Below are 25592 nucleotides of genomic sequence, written 5' to 3'. Positions count from 1 at the left end.
GACTTCTAATTACTTTCAATTTTTGAGCTCTTATGAAATTTTGTATTCTTCGCTTTTTCCCAAATTATCCTTAAAAGCTGGATCTAATAAGTCAAACAGAAGTGTAAGTAGTTAACTATAGACTTAGTTATAATACTTCAATTCATGCCTCAGGCACAAATGTATGACGTCAGGTGTCGAACTGCCACATGATCCCCATCCCCCCTTCAAGAAAACTTCACCTCGTGATGATCACTGCACAATTGACGTGATGGCCATGACCATGACCTAAGATCATCTCATATACAATATCATGATTTACAACTAGCGATATATTGACTCAACAAGTCATGTTTTTGCCGGTGGTTGGACATCGTCAAGAGCAGCAACACTTAAGATGCGAGCGGTCGATTGAACGACGGTCTGCATAGATAATTGCACCTAAGTCATCATCTTCTGGAATTTTTTGTGCAGTCACATACGCCACTTAATTGCACATGATGCTAGCAGACTCCTTCCCTGCTACTTCAGTGCCGCATGATCCGGTCGACGAGACAGCTGATGAGACTATATTCTCTAGTCTGCCATCTATATTCATCCTCAATACTCATCTATCTCAAGAAGAGCTTGATAATGTGGAGGACTGTCTTGTTGGACATGGTGGAAATATAACTTACAATCCCTCGGAGGCGACGCTTTTCCTTGGCAAAATTTCACAAAAGAAACGCGCCGCCCTTGAGCTACGGCGCTGCGACGTCTGGACAGATGAAATAACAGCCATTCGAAAACCAGAGCCGCTCCTCTCGCATGGTACATATGAGCCTCCTCTGAAGCGAAGGAAGCATGAACAAGTCAGCCATGAGGTTGACCCTGTGACTGGAACCATTGATCTCACAACAGACTCGGAAGAGGAGCAAGACGGAGTGCAAATTCAATTTTCCCCAGTCGAACCCGAAAGACACAGTGAAGAGGAAACTGCGGGTATTGTTACCGTACTTAAGCTTGAATGGTTAGATCGGTCCGTTGCGGCTGGGAAACCACTCCCAATCGACCCCTTTCTAATCTATCGCGGGCGAAAGACCGGAGGAGCATCGAAAACTACAGTGGCCACGAATACACAACCAAGACAAATCTCAAGTCAGATTCTTCAACGTGCGAAAGAAGACGCTGCGTCGCAGCCACCTCCACCAGCTGTTTCTAATCGTTTCCAACATCGACGCTCCAAGAACCCTGCGGACGGCAATTCCAGCCAGTTACAACTGCTTCGCCAGACAACATCCGAGAATGATGAGCCGATCTCGATACCACCACAGCCAGATTGGGTTCGTGATCATGTTCCCTACGCCTGTTTGCGTTCAACGCCTCTGCACTCGCCAAATGAAGATTTCATCTCCCAGCTCATAAAAATTCGCCAAATACGCAAGCTTACACTGAATGAAGTTGGAGTTCGTGCTTATAGCACTTCGATTGCAGCCATAGCTGCGTACCCTTACAAGATCCGCCGATCTAGCGAGGTCCTCCAGCTTCCGGGGTGCGACGCGAAAGTTGCAAATCTTTTTGCTGAATTTCAAGAAAACGGCAGTTGCTCACATTCTGAAGAAGACGGGAGTATTTCTGCCGCAGATGAACTAGACACGGACCCTGTTTTACGGGTCTTGAACACCTTCAACGATATATGGGGCGTTGGTGCCAAAACGGCACGAGAATTCTACTTCAGTCGAGGCTGGAGAAACCTCGATGACATCGTCGAGCATGGTTGGAATACGCTGTCTCGCGTGCAGCAAATAGGGGTCAAGTTTTTTGATGAATTCAAGGAAGGCATTCCTCGATCAGAAAGCGAGGCAATAGCTGCTATTGTTAAGGAGCACGCGAATAAAGTGAGACCGGAGTCGAACAACGAAATAGATTGCATTCTTGTCGGTGGCTATCGACGAGGAAAGGAATTGGGTGGAGATGTCGACATTATACTCACACATCGAGATGATGCGGTCACCCGAAACCTCGTCTTTGACGTTGCTGCTAGTCTCGAGGAGCAGCAATATATTACGCACACGCTCTCTCTGCATTTGACCTCGACGCTTCGGGAACAACAAACCGCTCCTTATCACGACGAAACTGGAAAGCATTTTGATACGCTTGACAAAGCGTTGGTTGTTTGGCAAGAGCCAAAATTCGACAGTTCCCAACACAACAAGAATCCAAACCCTCATCGCCGAGTTGATATTATCATATCACCTTGGCAAACTGTTGGCTGTGCAGTTCTTGGATGGACAGGTGATACAACATTCCAGCGCGACTTGAGGCGTTATGTTAAGAAGTCTCATGGCTGGAAGTTTGATTCTAGTGGTGTACGTGAACAGACTTCTGGCGGGCAGGTTCTTGATCTTGAGCAGGGTGGGGAGACCTGGGAAGCGCGGGAGAAGCTGGCAATGGAGAATTTGGGTATCGGATGGAGACCCCCAGATCAGAGATGCTCGCGATGAGATAATCATCTCCTTCCGTTCATTTTGATCGAACATCACAAAGCTTATATTTGGAGATAAATAAGAATATTCTTCCCGTCGACCTCGCCTCCGAGATGTCACTAGTCAGTTACCGTCCCGTGTAGCAGGATAGTGATACAATATTGTGAGCAAATCACGAGGTGGGCGGTGTGAAATTCAAGAGCAAGGCTGATAGAAAGGGGCTGCGGCATTCGAAGTGCCAAAAATATTCATTCCTTTATTCAGCCTCCTTGTTATTCGCCAATTCAATCACTTGACTCAATATTTCTCAATAAATAACAAGCTCAAGTCGTCGACATGATTCTCAGTGGACTGGAAGTCGTCAGCCGCCAATTAGTGCGGAACATAAGGCACATTGGCCAGCAGCAGCAACCATGTGGGATCGACCTCACTTTACGACAGGTTTCCAAATGGACCTCAGCGGCTTGTATTGATTTCGATAATACAAAACGCCAGGCGGCAAAAGCCTCCACCATCACATTCGACATCGCAAATCGAGCGATCACACTTCCTCCAGGCGCTTACTTGGTTGACTTCAACGAAACTGTTCAAATTCCACGAAATTGCATGGGTAGCGTCTTTCCAAGATCATCTTTATGGCGGTCTGGTGCTAGTATCACCACCGGAGTCGTCGATGCGGGATATGAAGGTGCTATGGGGGCTTTAATGGAAGTGAAAAATCCCCATGGGATTCTTCTCTATCAAAACGCCAAGCTGGCTCAAATTGTATTCGAGGAATTGAAGACAACAGTCGATGGATACAGCGGTATTTACCAGTCCTCGACAAGTAGCATTGGGCTTGATGGTAAACACCTCTGATGAAATTACATGATTTAGTAGTCCGTATCATGGTGAATGAGCAAATACCGCACACAGGGTTTTATTCTATGTGATTGATTCTCCTATATACAGGTGGACCTCCACTCATGCTAAATAGCGAGGAAAAGGCGATCAATTGTTTCACCTCCATTTCCAGGAATTGATATGTGCATATTTTCTTTTCCATTATGCAGGCTGCCCTCGGGAAGACGCTGATGATAGATTGAAATTGAAAGAAAATAGCTTCAGTGTTGCTCGCAATCGGTTAAATAAGATCAAAAGGCATGATACCGAGGTATCACAGCTTCAAGGTCTTGCAGCTCCGCAGAATATGCAACTCCAGATCTTACATCTCGATCCATATCGGAGCTGGTTTGACCAGGTATGGTTATCACCCCCATGCCAAATGAAACACTATAGTTGCGAGTGCTACTGTGAAGATAGCTGTTGTGAGAAGTGCGCGGATCGTCAGGCGAAGCACCAGTACTTTCGTCAGTCCCATTCAACTCGAGAATTGGAAGCACATTTAGGCAACCTCGCCGATTTCCTCTGTAGGCCTTGACCCATCGAAAAATAGACTCCACTAGAGCCACCAAGAATAATCCACAGAATCCAATAGCTAGCCCAAAGAGTATTATATCACTAATGGAGCTCTATTCATCGTCAGAAGCCATGGTGACTTTAAGTTGAAACCAGAACCTTTGCAGAAGATAATTTCGAGGAATCATTGTAGGAGGAAAGGTTTTGAGTTCATTTATTTTCTTCTTTTTCATTTTTGTGTGCGTTTCAAGTCAAATACGTTGCTATTGCGTGGGAGGACGGCGATCTAAATTGTCGCCTGGGGCATCTCAGTCCCCAAACCAAGCACAATGTTTCTACAGAAAATCACCAGTGCCTAGGTATTACCTCTAAGGCCCCGTCAACCCTTCACAGAAGACATCTACTAGTACTATAGTACAATTGCACGTGGTCCTACCAAGTACCTACATAGGTACTTCCTAGCCGTAACTGGGCTGAAGCGATGGGCCCTGGACTGAACTCTATATCTTAAGTCATCAAGATAACGGAATCTGTCAAAGCGAGTTTTCCATACTTTATATCATCAGAACCATATCACAGGGTCACTACGGGTTTAAATTGGTCAAGTATACTTACTCTCTGCAGCTAGAAATTGTTCCTTCGTTCGTTTCCAAAAATTAAAATCGCTTCCGGTCTTTCTTGAGAGGTGAAAATCCCATGGGTGCAGCGAAGCCAAGATTTCGAGGGATTCCACTGGCGCCCGACAATTGCGTGGTAGTCGCAAGTATCGAACTTCTCCCACCCCCAAGGCCTAACTTGCGTCCGGGCTTTCGCATGTCGAGTTCGTCCTCATTCTCATCGTCCTCGAACAATGACCGTTCCCGCTGAGCCCCAAGCTTTCGTCGCTTGATTTTAGCTTGGCCTTGGTCCATTGAAGACTCTAGCTCATCGCTGTCTTCTTCTAAAATAGGCTTGGGAGCTGGGCGGGTCGCGGGTTTCCCTTCCGTTGCCTTTGACTTCCCCTTTGCGGTTTTTGAGGGAACACGCGTAGAAGTAGCGCGGTCCTCTAGTGATGCACGCTCGCCGGATGGTTCTTCGGCGATGGCGGTTTTGCGAGAGGTTGGCTTGCTCCCATCCTTTGCCTTTGTCTTTGCCTTCTTCGGTTGCTCCTCTTCCGCATCTGAGCTTGATGGAGAACCCCCGGAGTTCTTGGTACGATTCAGGTACGGCGTTATGGAGAACGCTGATTTATCTCCTGGTAAAGCTGATTGTCGCTTGAGCTTGTCTTGAATCCTGACAGCCCCTGGCGTCGAAATCGTCACACCACCTTGATAATCGGCCCCTCCAGGACCCGGGCGCTGAAGAGGGACAGTCCGGGATCGTGGTTCGGATGGTTCGTTCTCAATTCTCACATTGTTACGCCGGTGTTGTAATTCATTTTGGGCTTCTTGCAGTTTATCCTTCGCGGTCCGTAGTTGTTTCTTAAGGGTCTCGATTCTTGTCTCGAGAGCTGATCGTTGGCTTTCCCATTCTGTATCTTGTTGTCGGTTGTCGTGCTCGGATTGCTGTTTTGCTCGCAGTTCTCTGGCGATGTTACCCTCTAGTTCCTCGATTCGTATAGAGAGTTTGTCGATTTGTGTGGCCTGTTGCGAACTCTTGGCTCGCGTACGGTCATGTGAATTCTTCTCGTTCTCAAGTTGTACTTCCAATGAATTTAGTTGTCGTTCCAGGTCCTGCTTCTCCGGTATCAATGCTTGGTAGGACGAATCTTGGTTTCGGAGTCGGTCGAGTTCGCTTTGGAGATTAGAGAGATCTCGAGACAATCGTAGTTTTTCGGCGAGGAGGTTGCTGTAGCTAGTAGAGGTGTCATTCATAGCCGAGAGCTCGTCCTGCCGGTCAATTAGATAATCACTCTTTCATAAGAGCACTCGGAGTGGGGTCAACACATACCTTGAGCCTATTCATCTCGCTAGAAGAAGACTGAACATAGGCATCTAGACGGTCAATCTCTTGAAAAGCTTCTTCCAACTGCGTGCGCGCCTCCCGCTCCGATTCCGTAGCTCCAAGTAATTGTTCGTTGGCTTGGTCGAGCTGGGATCGAAGAGCGTCGCGTTCGAATTGAAGAAGTAAATTCTCCATGCGCCTCACACGATCTTTCTCAGTATCTAGGAGACGCGTAGAATGGGCGCGCACTATTTCATATTCCTTCTCCAAACGCGTTGTTTGGATGGACATTTGGCACTAGAAGAGGAGTTAGTATGGCAATTGTACAGTTGTACTTCATTCTTGTGACAAGAGCATACCTCTGATATCTGGGCTTCTGTCGGAACTGCCATGATGCTGGTCTATACTCTGTGATCATATGCGATGATCAATCTGATGTCGATGTCGGCGAAGCTTGAAACGCGCCTTCCGATGGCTCCACTTTGGGCGGGGAGGGGATTACGTAACGGGCCACCTTGCACGAAGCTTGGGGCTTCCCCGAATGCACCTGGTCGCTTCGCCTTCGTCAATTCCTCAGCTTCGTGTCATGCCATCATGAAGTTCTGGACTTCGCTCTTTCTGTGTTTCTCGCTTCTCTCCGGCGCCTTTGCCGCGCAATCTTCTCCGGAAAGATTTGAGAAGTATCAAGCTCTCTCTCGCTCCGGCCCCGTTGATTTGGAGAGTTCCTCATTTGCGGAACTGACAACTGCTCCTCGGGATTATTATGCTGCTGTTCTCCTTACGGCACTAGATGCCCGTTATGGGTGTGCTATGTGCCGGGAGTTCGATCCCGAATGGTCCCTTATGGCTCGAAGCTGGAACAAAGGCTCCAAGCCGGATGACTTGAAGGTCGTCTTTGGAACTTTGGACTTCGACAAGGGCAAAGCTGTCTTCCAAAAGGTATTGGATCCCATTTGCCCTATCTCAATTGAAGCCATTGGAATTGAATTTGGATGGAAACTAACCATCTTTACTCTCAACAGCTCATGCTTCAAACCGCGCCCGTACTTCTCCTGTTTCCTCCCACTATTGGACCGTTCGCCAAGTTGGACGCCGAGCCGTTGAGATACGACTTCACCAGGTAATAATCAACCCCTCTCGGCCAATTTCAAGAAGCTCTCACTTACATGTTGTCCCCCAATCACAGTCCAATTGGCGCAGAGGCACTATATGCTTGGATCGGTCGTCACCTGCCTGAGGGCCCCAAGCCCGCTCTGGTCCGACCCTTCAATTATATGCGCCTCGTCTCTGCAGTCACAATCGTGATGGGTGCCATCACCTTGGTCACTGTTCTGTCTCCCTATCTTCTGCCCATCATCCAGAACCGAAACCTCTGGGCTGCCGTCAGCCTGATTGCCATCCTCCTGTTCACCAGTGGACAGATGTTCAATCACATCCGGAAGGTTCCTTATGTCGCAGGCGATGGTCAAGGCGGTATCAGCTACTTTGCTGGTGGATTCCAGAATCAATTTGGCATGGAAACCCAGATTATTGCAGCCATCTGTGAGTATTTTCCATTGGTCATTGAGACTGCGGTTCTAGTTATGACTAACATCTCCCAGATGCCGTTCTCTCCTTCGCAACCATCGCACTTGCATTGAAGGTTCCACGCATGGAGGATATCAAGGGACAGCAATTGGCCGTGCTTATTTGGGGTGCTGTTCTGTTCCTTACGTACAGTTTCCTCCTGAGCGTTTTCAAGGTCAAGAACGGTGGTTATCCATTCTACCTTCCCCCATTCTAGGCGTGCCTTTGCATCTGCCGCCTTGCACAATTTGAATCAACAAGGCTAGACCGGCATTTTTTTGAAACTCGGGTTTCCTCGAAGGATCTTGATCTCAATCTTCAGGAGAGCATCGCCCTTGTCCCCATCGAGGCACAAGCATACGATCAAGAAACATTGAACTCGTGCGCTGTCGCCGGCGACATCATGTATCCACTGTACACTCGTAGATCAATTAAGAGAAAAGTTTCTGTGTAATTTTTCTAAGCTGTTTATTTATCCTCTTGTAAAATTTGATCGAAATTCAACATAATGACGAAGAGTCCGACTACGTAAGCGTGGTAGTAAGCGGTCAGAGCCCCAAAGTTGTACTTCGGCTTGGCCACCAACAATTCCTCTTTTGGACACGCGTCAATATCCCCCTCTTACAATGGGGCGCGCCGGTAAAACACCAGCGGGCCATGGAAATGGAAAGGAGAAGGAGAAGGAAATTGACAAAACCAGCAGCGATGGAAATAGCAATGTGCTTAGGTCGTCCGCCACTGGTACCACCTTTCTCATCATCATTCAATTGGCGTCGAGAATCTTTACCTTCGCCTCCAACCAGCTGATATTGCGAACATTATCGCCTATCGTTCTGGGCATAGCCGCTCAACTTGAGCTCTTCCAAGTGACCATTCTCTATTTCTCTAGAGAAAGCATCCGGATGGCCATTCAAAGACAGCCCTTGGAATCCAGCCCATCTTCTACAAGCACGAGCACCGACGGCAAAGAGAAAGGTAATCGAGACACAGATGAAAAGCAATCACTCGCCTCTCAATCTGTTGTCAATGTGTCTTATCTGAGCTTGTTTCTTGGGGTGATTTTTACGACCGGATTGACATGGTTTTACAAACATTTCGCTCCCGATCAGGCGAACGCTACCCCCTTTTTCAACCAAAGTGTGACGGTGACGGGTCTCGCTTCTCTGCTAGAATTGACCATTGAACCATTCTTTGCGGTCGTTCAGCAACGTATGTGGTATGAGAAACGGGCCGCAGTTGAACTGCCCGCGGCCTTCTTGAAGAGTCTTGTGACTTGCTCTACCTTTTTTTACGCCGCTCGTCAAGGCCATGATGTTGGTCCTTTGCCCTTTGCCCTTGGGTATATGGCCTACTCTCTCGCCCTCATTTTTGGGTACTACTACTCGTTGCTGTGGACTCCATTTACACGGCAATTCTCGTTTCTTCTTTCATGGATAAGACCTAGGTATGTATGGGTTTAATCTCATTATCCTAGCCATTAGCAAAAATCTAGACTCTCGCATACTAATACTAACTATCTGCAGCAACAATTCAGAATATATCTCAGACCTATTCTCCCGCCGGCTCACCTTTTTAGCAGCAACTCTGTTTTTCCAATCATTGGTCAAACACCTCCTCACTCAAGGCGACTCAATGATGTTAGCTGCAATGTCCAGCCTAGAAGATCAAGGGATTTACTCTCTAGCATCCAACTACGGCGGCCTCATTGCACGCATTATCTTCCAACCACTAGAAGAAAGCAGTAGGAACCTATTTTCTGCACTGCTGAGTCAAGATGGACCGGGCAACCGAACCGATGTCCAACTCCGCACTGCAAAGGGTCAACTTGTTACCATTCTACGAGCCTACCAACTTCTCTCGGCCCTCGTCTTACCAATTGGACCCATCATGGTTCCGACGGTCCTCGCCATCCTTGGAGGTCGGCAATGGGCTTCGCCGAAAGTAGCCGACTTGCTATCGCTGTATTGTTATTATATTCCGTTCCTGGCATTCAACGGCATCACGGAAGCGTTTGTGTCTTCTGCGGCCAATCCATCCGAGATTCGAAAACAGACTGGCTGGATGGGTGCTTTCTCTGCATGCTATGCACTGGCTGCTTATCTCTTTCTGGAGGTCGGGTCCCTGGGTGCATACGGGCTTGTACTGGCCAATATCGTGAACATGGCTGTCCGAACATTATGGAGCTACAGTTTCATTCGAGGCTTTTTCCGCAAAAACAGGAGCAGTCTGGGTATTAGTGAGATCAGTATGAAGCCTGCGGCTTATGTCCTTTCTGCAGTGGCTACGGTAGCGAGTCAAATGCTGCCGAGTCTGCATGCGAACATCATTCCGGCAATTGCGTTTAGCGGTGTCTACGGACTTCTAATGTAAGTGGACCTCGAGAAAGGTTCGAAAAGCAAGAAAAAAAATTACATTTTTTGTGGTAATCACGATCTAACTTGCAGCTTTGTCATTAGGCTCTATGTGGAAAGAAAATATATCATGCAACAATTGGCGGAAATTCGTCAAATCGAATCCTCCCGCGCCAAGGGACCCAAAAAACTCGAATAGTCAAAGTCATAGTTTGTGGGTATTTTCGATTTCAAATTTCAAACTCCTTTAACTTAATCATCGAAAGTAATTTTGGTGGCCTTCTTGTCTGTGTCGACGTCCTTGAAGAATGCGCCGTAGGCGTCGTGCTGCTTCTTCTTCACGGTGGTGCCGAACTTCAGGAGGTCCTCGGGCACATTTTGCTTTGCGGCCTTGAGAACATTGACCAGTCTGTAATAAAATTGTCAGTATATATGATCTGAAGTAGTAGCACTCGCTGCAAGAGGCTTGAAAAGAGATAAAAAAAATTTGACTTACCCGCCAGATAGACCCTTGTCTTGCTCAGTAAACATGGTGATGGCGTGGCCCTCCTTACCAGCACGTCCAGTTCGCCCAATGCGATGGACGTAGTCCTCAACAGTCAGAGGGAAAGTGACATTGATGACCAACATCACAGCAGGGATATCGAGACCACGGGCCGCGACATCAGTGGCGACAAGGACGGTCGCAGCTCCAGACTTGAAAGCTTCCAGGTTACGGAAACGATCTGACTGGTTCAGATCGCCGTGAATACCGGCAACCTTGAATCCCCTCTGACTGATAAGTCTCTCCACACGCATGGCTTCCTTCTTGTACAGGCAGAATACGAGGACCTTCTCGGGGTTCTTGCCCTTCTGTGACTTTGTCAGGAGTTGGATGAGTCGGTTCTCCTTGTCCCGGCCATCCATGACCTCGACGTCTTGCTTAATTCTGAGGTTGGCGCGGGGGTCTGCGGAGGGGTCGCCGCCGATGGTGACGGTCACGGGGGTGCTCATGAAGGTGTTTGCGAGGTCGCGCACGGAGCGGGGCCATGTCGCGGTAAACATGACGGTCTGTCTGCGAGAGACGGGCATGGGTGCGACAATATCCTTGATATCCTGCTCGAACCCCTTGTCCAGCATGCGATCGGCTTCGTCAAGGACGAGGTACTTGACCTTGGAAAGATCAACGGAGCCGTCTTGTTGTAAATCCTTCAGACGACCGGGGGTAGCAACGACAATGGCGGCCGTCTTAAGGGCAGTGCGCTGCTCATCTTTACTGACACCGCCGAAGATACAGACGGCGCCGAGATCGGTCACTTCGGTGTATTTGATGAGCTGGTCGTAGATCTGCATAGCGAGCTCACGGGTAGGAGAAATGATGACAGCGCTTGGGTGGTAAGGCTTATTGCTCTTCTTGGACTGGGTCAATTTGCGCAGGCAAGGCAGACCGAAGGCCAGGGTCTTTCCAGAGCCTGTCTCGGCGATACCGATGACATCGCGGCCGGCGAAAAGTAGTGGCCAAGTACAGGCCTGGATTGGTGTTGGTGCTGGGAATGACTTCAGAGGGGCGTACAGGTTGCTGTTGTCGCAGAGAGGCAGATAGTCAAATGAGGTCAATGGGCGGTAGGCTAGTGCGTCTGCAGAGGGATCGCTGAACTTGATGATATTCTCGCTCATGAAAGTGTCGATTTGGGACTGGGGAAGGGCTGTAAGGCCAGCTGCTTGGGTGTAGGTGGACGAGTCGCTAGATGAGGTGCCATTTTCCTGTTCCGCAACAACCTTCTCGGTCTTTTCGCTCTTGTCGCTCTTGTTCTTCTTCTCCTTGGGAGGCTTGTCAGACTTGGACTTCTTCTTGGGCTTGAGCTCCGCCGAGTCGTGGCTTCGTTTTCCCATGGCGAATAAATTGTCTGGGGGACGACAATTCTGAAAAATGAATGGGGAGTGATCTGCGAAGCCGCCTGCTTAGGGAAAATTTGGGAATTTTTCAAAATATTGCCGCGAGTTTCCGATGTCACCGCCGGAGGTTTGCGGTCGGTCCGCCGATGTGGGGAATCAAATGTTTACTAGAGTATGCGGGTGGATGTTACTTGAAGGCAAGGTAAGAGGTATATAAAGCATAAGATCATGATTGGTAAGAAACTAGGTGGTCAATTGGTATGGAAATCAGATACTCCGTGCGGGCACTATTACACTAAAGGGCAGAAGAATAATTTTGAACATCGGTAACCCGCGCGTAAGAGAGGTGTCAACAAAACGATGGTGAAAGAAGAAAGGAATGGGAAAGGTAACATCCCAAACATCCTTCTCTGTGTGAAACATCTTGTCTAGTTGATATTGTAAGCACTGATGATGTCGGCGAGACGGGAGGCTTCCTCGGAGTAGTTGATGGCCGAGGCGGACGATACTTGATACCGAACTCTGAGTGATATTAGCTTTGGGTTTCCTGGTCAAGATGCAAAATATCATTGTAAAAATACTTACCGCTGTTGTTCACCATAAGTGTCAATCTTTGCACGGCAACGGAAATTCCAGGTGCGGCAATTGGCTTCTTGGAACACTTCCCCAAATGCGACAGGGTCATCCTCGTGAAGCTGCATCAAATCATCGGCCGACATCCCCATGATCAGTCGTCCAGTGTCGTCAAAGCAACTGAGCCAAAGTTGGCCGGTGTGATCGCTCACACTGAGAGGCATAATGTAACGATACTCAGGCTTGGGGTGTGATTTGTCACACATTTCACAACGCCACTGACCAGGATCCAGCTCAGTGACCTTCTTGTTGCAGCGTTCGGAGAGACAGGCGGGATAGCACCAGGTGGCATCTTGCTTGATAAAAACAACAGTCGCCTTCAAGGAGAAGTAATCCACCTGTTCAGACATACCCAACTGTTCTTCAGTGACTTGGGCAACCGTCTTGAACTTATCAGACTTCATGCTCGAGCCGGTAGCACCGGAGAGAGACGCATGCGAAGTGAAATTCTCAGTCCGACCCTGAGCATCATACCATCCCTTTAGTTTGTGGGCCTCGCTGATATCAGGATCGACCGTCATTGAGCCAGAGCTCAGCAAGCTAAGACTGCGACCGCCAAAGTCGGAGACCTTGACTCCCTTGAATGCAACAACGGACTCTGGAGCCACGTTGAAATTGACAGCATTTGCACCCCAGATGGTCAATCTGACCGAGAACCCAGTGTTGTCGACAAGGCCGAGCTCTCGCTTGTCGTAGGGCTTGCCTGTTCCCTTTGAAACGATCTGCGATGTTTCTCCAACTTCTTTCAGGATTCCGATCACATCAGTTGTTGTGTCCTTCTCCACGGTTTGCAAGTCTCCAACGGTGGTGAAGTTGAAGCGAATCTGGGGCACATCTAATTGATCCTCCGCCTATTAACCAGTCAGTATAAGCAAATTATCCCGAGGTGCCGAGCAGATATGAGATCTACTTACTTTCTCGACGACGGTATCCCGCTCAAATGTAAGTTCGTAATCGTTGTTCAAGTTTGTGAACTGTTTCTTGGCCATTTGCACTCGACAAGGGCTAGAGATGTAGTACACACCACCTTCTTGGAAGAGCTCGTAGAGCATATCACACTGATCATTAAATCCAGTCGCACGGATTTCTCCGCTATCATCGAGCAAATTCACACTGAAAAGCTTTCCTTCGCCATTCTTGTTGTGCCAGGTTTTGATGGTTGACTTGTTCGTACAGCGGGCCTTGATCGTCCATTTGTTATTGTAGGGAGAGATGGCCTCGATGGGGTGAATGGATGCATGGGTACCGGCCGAGGGGCCTCTCGCCGGTTGTGCGCGGTTTTGTTGCTGTGGCGGTGCGGCAGCGGGTTTTGAGCCATAGAATCCGTTGCTCGAAATTGCTGTTGGTTGAGGTTTTTCGTCGTCGTCGGCTTTGATTTCCAAAGGCTTCGGCTCGCCAATCTTCTCCGCCTCCCCGAGTTCCTTCAAAACCTCTAGATCTAGAATGATCAAGATCCTACCACTCATCAGTATATTATCGGAGTAGTGAACCATCTCTCACTCACTTTTTACCCTTGACGGAGTTGGCTTGGAAAGACTTCAGCTTGACAAAACATCCCTTTCGCAAGGAACCATCTGTAACTACATGGTTGGCTTCTGCAGAAACATTTAGCATCCGGAGAATGATCGACAGGGGGTGGGTTTGTATCGCATACGGCTGGCAAGCATGGTCTGGACATAGTTGGCGATGTCACTGAATACGGCCCGATAACGCTCTTGGTGACCGGGTTGGGGGGGGCAGGGGTTTGATTTGCACGCATTGAACAATGGGTTCATGGACCTGAGGCTTGGTCTCGTCAAAGATCGAACTATGTCCAAGGGTGTTAGCTCTCTATCAAGTTTTCTCCTCTGTGTGGTCGAGTTCTTTTTGAAGGGACCAAAAGCACATACCCCAGAGCCCCAACGGTTACCTGGGATGCCGCATCGGAGGCCATTGTCAATGATTTTGATGGAAGCAAGAAAATAGAAAAGGGAATAGGAAGAGCGAGAAAGTAGAAAAGACCTCCAGGCTCGAGAGGATGATGAAGATGGATAAGAGTGACAAAACCCGCGACGCGTAAATCCAGCCAATCCGACGCGTAGAGTGCTTTGGATCACGTGGATGACCCCTCCGCAAGCAATATGATGATGTAAGCCATTCTGCCCCACGAGAAGCTCTCCTGCCTTGCCTTGCTTTTCCTTGCTTTGCTTGACCACATCCTTCATCTATTATATTTACTCTCTACACCTCCTCAGCCCTCAATTTCAAGTGTCGAGTTGTTTTTCTTTTTCTCCCACCCAGCGAATTTTCCCTTCTTCCGCCTTGTTTCACCGATCTTTGAACTCTCGGGGCCTCCGCCATCAACCCCGCACCGTTTCTTAAAGATGGCCTGCATCCATTCGGAAGCTTCAGGTTAGTGAGATCGTTGGAATATGCTCCCATGATTTGCTGACGGTGAAACAAAATAGTTATTAGCCCTCCAGGGCCCTTCCAATCGGTTTATCGAGAAGATTGCACCCAGTGTTTTGACTCTATTGTACGTCCAGGATCATTCAATTCCATACACTCTATAATAACACGCCCCGCTTTCAGGATGATGCCTCGGGCCTTAACGTCTGCCTTCATTGCTTCAACGGTGGCTGTGCTGGAGACCGAGATCATGCCCGGCTTCATTCTCAGCGCTTCGGCCACTCTTTGGCGTTGAACATCAAAAGAACGCCAAAGCAGATTCAGGTGAGCATATCCTTTCAAAGGGAAATTTTTTGGGGGGTTCTGACTCAGAGATATATAGCGTGATGAACCCCCGCCGAAAATTTCCAAGCTCGCAATCGCCGCCGAAACCGAGGCGGATCGTTATGACATCGTTACATCTGTGATATGCTATTCTTGCGCCGATAACAATGTGGATAAAACATGCGGCAATCTGCTCGCGACGGTTGAAGGTGTTATGAATGCCATGACATTTTCCAAGAAAGAGGAAGTCAAGGCATGGGAACAAGAGTTCGTTCCTTGTGAGCACACTCTATATTTGGTCCAGCATGAAATCGAGAACGCGGAATCCAAAGGTATTTATCTATTCGATCAAATTGCATTATGATAAGGCTAATTCAGATCGCAGATTCAAGTCAGTGCTCGGCGTGCGATCTTAAGGAGAACCTCTGGCTCTGTCTCGAGTGCGGAAATGTCGCTTGTGGACGTAGCCAGTTCGGCGGGAGTAAGGGAAATTCACATGCTGTCGCTCATGCAGACTCGGCATCGCATGGTGTTGCTGTGAAGCTAGGCTCTATCACAGCCGAGGGATCCGCCGATATCTATTGCTACAAGTGCAATGAGGAACGGACAGATCCGGAACTTGCTAAGCACCTTGCACACTGGGGAATATATTTGGCCGGGCGAGAGAAGACTGAAAAAAGCTTGATGGAAATGCAAGTCGAACACAACATGCAGTGGGAGTTTTCCATGACTAGCGAGGACGGACGCGAGCTATTGCCGGTCTATGGCCCTGGGTTCACTGGCTTGTCCAACCTTGGAAACAGCTGTTATTTGTCAAGTATCCTGCAGTGTATCTTCTCTACTCGAGGGTTCGAGGAGCGATACTTCTATCCTTCTAGCGAACCTCCATACACTGATGCTCCAGCACAAGATCTTGAGACACAAATGAGGAAGTTGGCAGATGGTCTGCTTTCGGGCCGTTATTCTCGACCAGATTCACGCATTGCTGCGTCCTCGGATACGCCGGAGAGTGCGCATCAGAAAGGACTGGCCCCGGCCATGTTTAAATACCTGATTGGGCAGGGCCATGAAGAGTTTGCGACGATGAGACAACAAGATGCCTTCGAATTTCTTCTTCATGTGTTCAAGTCGATCAGCTTGTCAAATCACCCCGAGGGTCAAGTGAATCCAGTCCAATATTTCCGATTCCAGGTGGAGCAGCGGCTTCAGTGTCTCAGCTGCAAAAAGGTTCGCTACAAGGTCGATGAGCAAGACAATATCTCTGTTGCGGTACCAGCGCGTCGTCTTGAATCAAGTAGGGATCGCTTTGAGCCAGTGACATTGACCGAGTGTCTAGACATTTTCACTGCAGAGGAAATAGTGGAGCTTAAATGCCCCGCATGCGAAGGCGGCCTTGGCTTTTCCAAACGGTCGTCTTTCAAGACTCTACCCTCCGAACTAGCAGTCAATGCTCGGCGGTTCGAGGTGGTGAACTGGGTTCCCACCAAGCTTGATATTCCTGTGATCGTGGATGACGCACCTCTAGACTTCGGACGTTATATCAGCAAACAACATGATAAATTTGAGGAGCTCTTGCCTGAGGAGGTTGCGGAGACACCTACTTTCACTGCCAATCCTGCGGCCATGGATCAGCTTTTGAACATGGGCTTCCCTCAGCCGAGATGTGAGAAGGCCCTCCATGCAACTGGAAACTCAGACCCAGAGGCTGCCATGAACTGGTTACTTGCACACATGGAGGACCCCGACATTGATGAGCCTCTGGTCTTGAGTGGCAAATCGGGAGATTCACCACAGGATGAAGGCAAAGTTGCCCAGCTAGGCGAAATGGGCATCGACCCTGCCAGGGCCCGGAAAGCTTTGGCTGCAACAGACGGCGATGTTACCCGGGCTGTAGATTGGGTCTTCAGCCATCCTGATGATGGATCAGGAGACCAGTTCGACACAAATACTAATGATACTCCAGCCCAGCAAGGCACACCTGGCTTTGACAGCTTGCCAGCTTCTTACCAGTTACGATCTATTGTGTGTCACAAGGGCACTTCCGTGCATGCAGGGTGAGTCCTTTCTTTCTGATATAGTACCCTTGAGCAGGCTTTACTAATATTCCTTAGACATTATGTAGCTCTTGTTCGTAAGGTGCTTCCAAACCAGGACCAGCTTTCATGGGTGATGTTTAATGATGAGAAAGTTGTCAAGTTTGACGACATTGAGGGCATAAAAAAGACCGCCTACATGTACTTCTTTACTCGGGTCTAGCCTAGAAGCTTGAAATCCTATCTTAAAATAACAAAAAGGTTACCTACCCTGTTAGACAAGAAACATTCATCCCATTTTGGTAATTTCTATGGTCTTATTTCAAATGACAATATCTGTGAGAACCTAAAAGAGACAAGTATGATAGCATCTTACAAGAAGGCCAAAGCTGAACGGTTGAATTGGCCATAAACACAAATTGTAAGGTGGTCGAAAATCTTGAAGACAGATGGCCATTCATGACCCTCCACTGCCGATAAATAAGTGCTGCTAGGTCTATGGAGTAACTATGAGGTGACTCAAACTACGATCTACGTGCTACCTTCTCCTCTCTACTCTGAGTCCTTTTTGGTCTCTATCACATTGCCGACATATCTTAATTCCACCTTCTAAAGGCTTACAGCTATCATACTTTCAAACTTCCTATCATGTATGAGCTTAAGGCTTTAGGTATCACTGCCAGCATTGTTCGGATGGCGAACCTGGGCACCAAAATATCAGCCACATTATTTTTTCTTTACAAGGATTTCAAGAATGTGAATGGGTCTGCGAGCTTCCTTTCCAGTAAGCTTGCTTTTATTATGGCGATCTTGGAGAATGTAAGCTGAATTATTCACTTTTTTTTGCCTTGTTATGGTGATTTGGATCTACACAGTATATAAGTCGCTGATAACTATAGGGGATTAATCCCAGAACCATTCCCCCATCTATTTAGTTATTCCCACCCCAACCGATCTGATTAGGCAACAGCAATAACAATGGCAGCTGATACCTTAGGATTAAAGAAAATGATAAATGGCAAATAGTGTTTAGAATAAAGCATAGGTATTTTAAATATACAGTTATACTATTTACACTTATAAATATATCTATGGGATTTAATTTTTTATCTTTAATATATTAGAAGAATACCTAAATATCTTTGTAATGATATATCTCAATAATATCTTAGTATTTATAAAACTATAGAAGAATGTATCTAGTTTATTAAAAAGGTACTGTAAAAGTTTAGAGAAACTAAGATTATACTTAGTCTTAAAAGTGTAAATTTTATATTAAGAAATATATTTTCTAGAATATATAATTAGTAAAAATAGATTTCATATACAAGAAGATAAGATTAGAAGTATCTTAGATTAGCTAATACCTAGGAATATAGTAAAAGGTTAATAATTTGTAGAATTATATAATTACTACTGGTATTTAATTAATAGTTTTAGTAAGATTATAGTTAATATTAATAAATTACCTAAGAAAGACTAGAAATAGATCTAGAATAACTAATTAGAAAAATTTTTCAATAACTTTAAGAAAATATTTACTAAGTAAATAATACTTATACTAGTTAATCTAAATAAACTATATATAGTAGAAACTAATATATTAGACTATATACTTAGAGAATAATTTATCTAACTAGAGAATAATAGGGAAATAAGACTAGTTATAATTTAGTCTAAAGAAATACTACTTATAGAACTTAACTATAATATCTATAATAAAGAGTTACTAGTTATAATATTAATACGTAAGTATCACAGGATTCGAGTATGCAGCATCCCAGATATTCAATATCAATCTATACTTGAATCCTCTTTAAGCCACCTATATATTAAGATCCACTTACACCCTAGTATACTTAAGATTAGATTTCTTAGCTTAGATATATTTTCTAAGATAATTCTAAAGTCTATAAAGATAAAAAAATAAAGATCCTTATAGAAATCAAGTATCTTAACTCTAATTATAAGGATAATTAGACTATAGAAGAGAGATATCTTAAAGATGATAATGATAATTATCTTAGTAGCTAGGAATACTTTAAGGAATAGATATTTATCTTAATATATAATAAAAATATTCTCACTAGAGAAATTAGTAATAAAATAGAATATTATTACTAGTCAATTAATAAAGAATTAAAGATATTTTATTACTATATTACTAATTTAGAGTATTATCTCTCTCTAATATCTAGAGACAAATAAATTTATTACTTAGTATCTAAACTATAATTATAGTTAATACTTATGAATATTATACTATAAAACCCTATAACAAAATACGCCAAAGCTCCGGCTATAACAACCGATAGATGACACCTAAGTGGCACCCGTGCCGACAGCTAAGCAGCACCCATGCCGATGGCCGAGCAGCACCTATACCGATGGCCGAGCGGCACCTATGAATATTACAAATATTACCGTTGCCTAGGCTATACAAGCCTTAGAGAGCGGATGTAACTATGCCAGTGCCCCGAGTGCAACTATGCCGGTGCCCCGGGGGTTACTGTGCCAGTGCTCCGGGGGTTACCGTGCCAGTGCCCCGGGTGTAACTATGCCAGTGCCCCGGGTGTAACTATGCCGGTGCCCCAGGGGTTACTGTGCCAGTGGCCCGGGTGTAACTATGCCGGTGCCCCGGGTGTAACTATGCCGGTGCCCCGGGGGTTACTGTGCCAGTGCTCCGGGTGTAACTATGCTAGTGCCCCGGATGTAACTATGCCGGTGCTACTGCTACCATACTTAGCAATATTGCCTAAGCCAGCTAAATATATATATAACCTTCTCCCCCCATACACAACACAGAACAAGACAATCAAGACAATCAAGACAATCAAGACAAGCAAGACAATCAATACAATATCAGCAAACATTGCAAACACCAATCTTCTTTATCAAACAAGCTAAACACCTTCTTCTTCTTCATCCAACCTTCCCTAAGCCTATTGAGACATACAAAGTCTCAGAGGTTATGAGCCCGGATTGCTTTATATCTGGCTTATACTACCACCACTTCTTTATCTTCTTTCATCTGATCTTTTAGGGTTTAGAAACCCTAAACCCTAAAACCCTAAACCCTAGGGTTATATCAAAAATATCAAAAACATCAAAAATATCGAAAATATCGAAAAATGTCAAATCTTCCAAAAATTGAGGTGCCTAAGCTCTTAGGTATTGAAAACTATACTACATGGTCAATTAGGGCTTATGCCTTATTGATTAAGGAAGATCTAGGGTTTGATACCCTAGACCCTGATGGGACAATATCAGATGAAACCAATATCACCCCTGCTAAGAACAGGAAGGCACTAGCTATTATTAAGCTACTATGTGATGATAATCCTCTATTATATATAAAGGATGAAACTAGTGCTATTCAGGCATGGAATACCCTAAAGGAGTTATTCAACCCTAAAGGTTTTACCACTGAATTCCTGGTGTTAAAAGAATTCTTTAATACCACTTTGGGTGATTTTGATACTATGGAGCAATACCTTAATAAGGTAAAATTGCTTATCAATGACCTTAAATCTAAGGATATTATACTACCTAATCAGGTAGTTATTGCCTGGATTTTAAATAGTTTGGATGAAGACTATTCAGGCTTCATACAAAATATTACACAATCTCTACGCAATGATCCTAAGGCATATACTATTGATTCATTGATTAAATCACTTATTGATGAATCACGTGGCAAAGATGATAATGCTATTTATAGTATTAATAACTCTTTCTACAAACAAAACAACAAAAACAACAAAATAAGCAAAAATAACAAACAAAACAAACAAAACAAAAAACCATGGAAGAAACAACCTTTGAGTGGAAAATTTTGCAAAAATTGTCATAAAACCAATCATAATGTCGATGATTGCTACTTCTTATATCCTAAGAAGCGTCCTGATTGGTGGAAATCAAATGATACAGACGATACAGACGATACAAACAATACAAACAATATAAATCAAACAAACAAAAAACAGCAAAAACAACAAGATATTGCTATTGTTAATGCTATTCTCTCTGATTCAGATGACCTTGACACTATACCTATTCAGGATATTGATATGGAAATCGATAATCTCCTATTGGACCTGGACAATGATGTGAGTGTCAATAATACCCCAAAAAATGATAAAAATAATAAAAAGCTTACAAATAATAAAGGTTATCTAGGCAAATTGCCCTATCAGATTGGACCTATTTGTAACTTTGTTATTGATACTGCTGCTACTATCTCAGTTATTACAAATTTAAACTATTTTTGTTATAAAAGAGAAGTAAATGAAACAGTAAACTGGGGAAAAGCACTCAAAATACCAATAAAATATAAAGGAACAGTTATAATTCAAACAAATCTGAATTATATATATATTATGCATAATGTGCTATATATGCCTGAATTAGGTATTAATATACTAAGCACTAATAGGCTAAAAGGCCTATCTATTTTCAAGGAAAATAGTGTATATATATATAATAATAAAAAACCAACAATAAAAGGTTATAAAGATATACTATATAAAACTAATACTAATATACTATATCCTAGAAAGATATCTGATAATAAATATCAAAATAAGCTTCTATATCTAGAAGATAAAGATATAGAGATAAATAATTGGCATAAAAGACTTGGTCATATTGGACCTAAGGCCCTAAATCATATATTAAAAGATATTATTAATATAAATATATCTGACAAAAACCTATATAATATAATAAAAGAATGTGAGATCTGCCTAAAGTCTAAGGCAAAAAGATATATAAATAAAAAGTCAAATAACAATATTCTCTATGAAAAAGGAGAAAGAATTCATAGTGATATAGGTGGCCCAATAACACCAAAGACATATAATAATTATATATATTATATAACCTTTTTAGATAAGCAGACACGCTATCTATTTGTTATATTATTAAAGAATAAAAGCCAAGCAATAATAGCCTTTAAAAAGGTAAAGGCTTTAATAAATAATCAAATTGGTATTAATATAAAACAATTATTCACCGATAATGGTAGAGAATATGTTAATAAACCAATGAGAAATATAACCAATAAATATGGTATTACCCATAATACTAGTCCTGCCTATACAAAAGAGCCTAATGGCTTAATAGAACGTATAAATCTTACTTTATTAAATAAAGTAAGGACAATGCTATCTAATAGTAATTGTCCTAAATACCTATGGGGTGAGGCTTTAATAGCAGCTACCTATTTATATAATAGGACACCACATAGTGCTCTAGGGTTTAAAACACCCTATGAATTATATAATAAAAGAAAACCCCCTAATAATATCTATAACCAATTAAAGATATGGGGTTCTACTGCCTATTATACTATTAATAAGCAGATTATAAAGCTAGAACCTAGGCAAGAAAAAGCTATACTAGTAGGCTATACTGATTATGGCCACTATAAACTATATCTACCTAATAAAAGGACTACTATAATAACAAGAGATATAACAATCCTTGAAAATAAATACTATAATTTTAATAGTATCAAAGAAGATACTATAGATATATATCCTGATAATAATTCGGATGAAAGGGTTACCCAGAAAACCCTAAACCCTAAAATACATGGGATGAATACAAGAGCAAAAGAATATGCCAAAATTTCAGAAAATCCTTCTCATAAGATTGAAGTCCAAATACCAGTGAAAAATACTATATATAATAATAATAATAAAAATAATAATAATAATATACTATATACACTATCTGATACAGCAGTAGAAGCTATATATAGACCTCTATATAGTAGTGTATTAAACTTTGTTTTAACTACAACTACTACTAAGGAGCCTAATACACTAAAGCAGGCCCTAGAAGGCCCTGATAGCCTATACTGGCAAAAAGCCTGTATAGCAGAAAATAATGCATTAGTCAGCCAAAAGACATGGGATATTGTTGATATCCCTAATAATACTATACCTATTAATGGCCGGTGGATTTTCAAGATGAAACCCACTATAAACAGAACAGCCAATAATACTAGTCATATTACTAATAGTGATAATACTATTCGCTATAAGGCTAGATGGGTTATACAAGGTTTTAACCAAAAACTAGGAATAGACTTCCTAGAAACCTTTTCAACAACATGCAGAACAGAGTCATGGCATATGCTATTATTAATAGCTGTTAATAAAGGCCTATGTATATGGCAATATGATGTAAAAAATGCATTCTGTCATGCTGATATTGATGCTGAGATATATACTATATTACCAATAGGTCTATATAACCAAGATATATATCAAAATAAATGTGCAAAACTAAATAAAGCACTATATGGATTAAAACAATCTCCTAGACTATGGTATCAATACCTAAAATCAGTACTGGAAGTGCTAGATTTTGAGGTATTTCCATATGATGAAGGAATATATATAAATAAAAAAGATGGTTGCATACTAATATGTCATGTTGATGATATACTAGTATTACATAAAGACCTATCCTATATCAAAGCCCTAAAAGATAAAATAAATATATCTATTGAATTAGATGAAATAGGGCAAATTACTACCTTCCTAGGTAATGATATAACTATTGACTATAAAGCAAAAAAGCTATATATATCTCAAATAAAATATATAGATAAATTATTAACTAAATTTAATATATATAATAATAATACCTATAAAAATAAGGATATACCTGGTGAACCAGGCATAAAACTATCTAAAAATATTACTATAGCTAGTAACACAGATATAAAACAATACCAAAAGGAAATAGGCTCTTTATTATATTTAGCCTTAAAAACAAGGCCAGATATAGCCTTTTCTGTGTCAAATTGTGCTAGGTTTATGTCAAATCCTAGCCAAGAACACTTCAAAGCTATATACTATATATGGTGCTATATACTAAAATATAATAATCAAGGTCTAATATATAATTGCTCTGGTAATAACCTATATATAAAAGGTTATTGTGATAGTGATTGGGCAAATGATATTAATAATAGAAGGTCTACTACTGGCTATATATTTAGCCTAAGTAATGACCTAGGCCTGACAAATCCAATATCTTGGAATAGCCAGCTACAAAAGACAGTAGCCTTATCTAGCTGTGAAGCTGAATATATGGCACTAAAAGAAGCTACAAAAGAAGCTATATATCTAAATAATATGCTTAATTATATTAATAATCACCTAGAACTAGGTTATACTGATACAATACCTATAATATTAATAGATAATGAGGGAGCAAAAAAGCTTGCCGAAAACCCTGAATTTCATAAAAGATCAAAACATATTGATATCATATATCATTTTACTAGGAATGCTATACAAAAGAATCAAATGAAACTAGTACCAATACCATCAAAAGATAATATTGCTGATATATTCACTAAAAATGTGATAAAACCTATATTTATAAATCATATACCTAATATAATAACTAATATTCAGAGCTAATCTCTATATAAGAAGATATATATAAAGATTAAGGGGGAATATGAATATTATACTATAAAACCCTATAACAAAATACGCCAAAGCTCCGGCTATAACAACCGATAGATGACACCTAAGTGGCACCCGTGCCGACAGCTAAGCAGCACCCATGCCGATGGCCGAGCAGCACCTATACCGATGGCCGAGCGGCACCTATGAATATTACAAATATTACCGTTGCCTAGGCTATACAAGCCTTAGAGAGCGGATGTAACTATGCCAGTGCCCCGAGTGCAACTATGCCGGTGCCCCGGGGGTTACTGTGCCAGTGCTCCGGGGGTTACCGTGCCAGTGCCCCGGGTGTAACTATGCCAGTGCCCCGGGTGTAACTATGCCGGTGCCCCAGGGGTTACTGTGCCAGTGGCCCGGGTGTAACTATGCCGGTGCCCCGGGTGTAACTATGCCGGTGCCCCGGGGGTTACTGTGCCAGTGCTCCGGGTGTAACTATGCTAGTGCCCCGGATGTAACTATGCCGGTGCTACTGCTACCATACTTAGCAATATTGCCTAAGCCAGCTAAATATATATATAACCTTCTCCCCCCATACACAACACAGAACAAGACAATCAAGACAATCAAGACAATCAAGACAAGCAAGACAATCAATACAATATCAGCAAACATTGCAAACACCAATCTTCTTTATCAAACAAGCTAAACACCTTCTTCTTCTTCATCCAACCTTCCCTAAGCCTATTGAGACATACAAAGTCTCAGAATACTATATATTTAATAATATATGAAGATTTTTCTAGAAACTAGAGCTAAATAGATAGAAGAAGTATAGACCATTTAAGAATTTATAAAAACTAAGATATAGAAATATAATCTATTTAATAATAATATAAATTTAAGCTTAAAGTATTTATATCTTAATAATTTACTTTTTTATTAGTCTAATAATAAAGAGTAAGATTAAAAAGGCTATAATTCTAGAAACTTTTAAAAATAACTTTCTTTAGAGTTTATATATAAATTAAAATAATCTGAATTAGAATAATCTGAATCCAAATAATCTGAATTAAAATAATCTGAATTTAAATAATCTGAATTAAAATAATCTGAATTAAAATAATCTGAATTAAAATACTAATTTAAATACAAATCTCTCTTATTTTAGTAGTTAATCTTATTTATTTTTTTCTAAATTTTTTTTAGAAAAAAAATAGTAATCTA

The 25592-nt window shown here is 43.0% G+C and overlaps 8 protein-coding genes across 8 annotated transcripts; 5 read left to right on the top strand and 3 right to left on the bottom strand.

The window, feature by feature from the left end:
• Positions 1-479: 479 nt before the first annotated feature.
• Positions 480-2462, top strand: N7533_007833 (type-X family DNA polymerase; the record flags this gene model as incomplete). The annotated part of the gene is made up of 1 exon (XM_057104483.1): positions 480-2462. The coding sequence occupies one exon, from the start codon at positions 480-482 to the stop codon at positions 2460-2462; it is 1983 nt and encodes a 660-aa protein (XP_056959440.1).
• A 318-nt stretch (positions 2463-2780) lies between these two features.
• N7533_007832 (putative dUTPase) lies at positions 2781-3302 on the top strand (the record flags this gene model as incomplete). The annotated part of the gene is made up of 1 exon (XM_057104482.1): positions 2781-3302. The coding sequence occupies one exon, from the start codon at positions 2781-2783 to the stop codon at positions 3300-3302; it is 522 nt and encodes a 173-aa protein (XP_056959439.1).
• A 1196-nt stretch (positions 3303-4498) lies between these two features.
• N7533_007831 (uncharacterized protein) lies at positions 4499-6157 on the bottom strand (the record flags this gene model as incomplete). Its single annotated transcript, XM_057104481.1, has 3 exons — positions 4499-5710; positions 5772-6062; positions 6125-6157. The coding sequence occupies 3 exons, from the start codon at positions 6155-6157 to the stop codon at positions 4499-4501; spliced, it is 1536 nt and encodes a 511-aa protein (XP_056959438.1).
• Positions 6158-6359: 202 nt separating this feature from the next.
• On the top strand, positions 6360-7548 carry N7533_007830 (OST3/OST6 family protein; the record flags this gene model as incomplete). Its single annotated transcript, XM_057104480.1, has 4 exons — positions 6360-6704; positions 6788-6885; positions 6952-7307; positions 7367-7548. The coding sequence occupies 4 exons, from the start codon at positions 6360-6362 to the stop codon at positions 7546-7548; spliced, it is 981 nt and encodes a 326-aa protein (XP_056959437.1).
• Positions 7549-7957: 409 nt separating this feature from the next.
• Positions 7958-9701, top strand: N7533_007829 (oligosaccharide translocation protein RFT1; the record flags this gene model as incomplete). The annotated part of the gene is made up of 2 exons (XM_057104479.1): positions 7958-8775; positions 8855-9701. The coding sequence occupies 2 exons, from the start codon at positions 7958-7960 to the stop codon at positions 9699-9701; spliced, it is 1665 nt and encodes a 554-aa protein (XP_056959436.1).
• A 233-nt stretch (positions 9702-9934) lies between these two features.
• On the bottom strand, positions 9935-11554 carry dbp3 (RNA-dependent ATPase DBP3; the record flags this gene model as incomplete). The annotated part of the gene is made up of 2 exons (XM_057104478.1): positions 9935-10091; positions 10179-11554. The coding sequence occupies 2 exons, from the start codon at positions 11552-11554 to the stop codon at positions 9935-9937; spliced, it is 1533 nt and encodes a 510-aa protein (XP_056959435.1).
• Positions 11555-11985: 431 nt separating this feature from the next.
• On the bottom strand, positions 11986-14123 carry N7533_007827 (replication factor A subunit protein RFA1; the record flags this gene model as incomplete). The annotated part of the gene is made up of 6 exons (XM_057104477.1): positions 11986-12079; positions 12143-13041; positions 13105-13645; positions 13695-13785; positions 13845-13969; positions 14080-14123. The coding sequence occupies 6 exons, from the start codon at positions 14121-14123 to the stop codon at positions 11986-11988; spliced, it is 1794 nt and encodes a 597-aa protein (XP_056959434.1).
• A 430-nt stretch (positions 14124-14553) lies between these two features.
• On the top strand, positions 14554-17158 carry N7533_007826 (ubiquitin-specific protease UBP14; the record flags this gene model as incomplete). The annotated part of the gene is made up of 6 exons (XM_057104476.1): positions 14554-14581; positions 14638-14705; positions 14762-14902; positions 14961-15234; positions 15288-16956; positions 17014-17158. The coding sequence occupies 6 exons, from the start codon at positions 14554-14556 to the stop codon at positions 17156-17158; spliced, it is 2325 nt and encodes a 774-aa protein (XP_056959433.1).
• Positions 17159-25592: the final 8434 nt, after the last annotated feature.

This window comes from Penicillium manginii (genome assembly GCF_028828005.1).
Source record: "Penicillium manginii strain IBT 31320 chromosome Unknown utg000005l:1.0-5665137.0:1.0-5668048.0, whole genome shotgun sequence".
In the NCBI taxonomy this organism is placed as follows: Eukaryota; Fungi; Ascomycota; class Eurotiomycetes; order Eurotiales; family Aspergillaceae; genus Penicillium; species Penicillium manginii.
The sequence above is the reverse complement of the archived record's forward strand: the minus strand, read 5'-3'. Positions and strand labels throughout refer to the sequence as shown.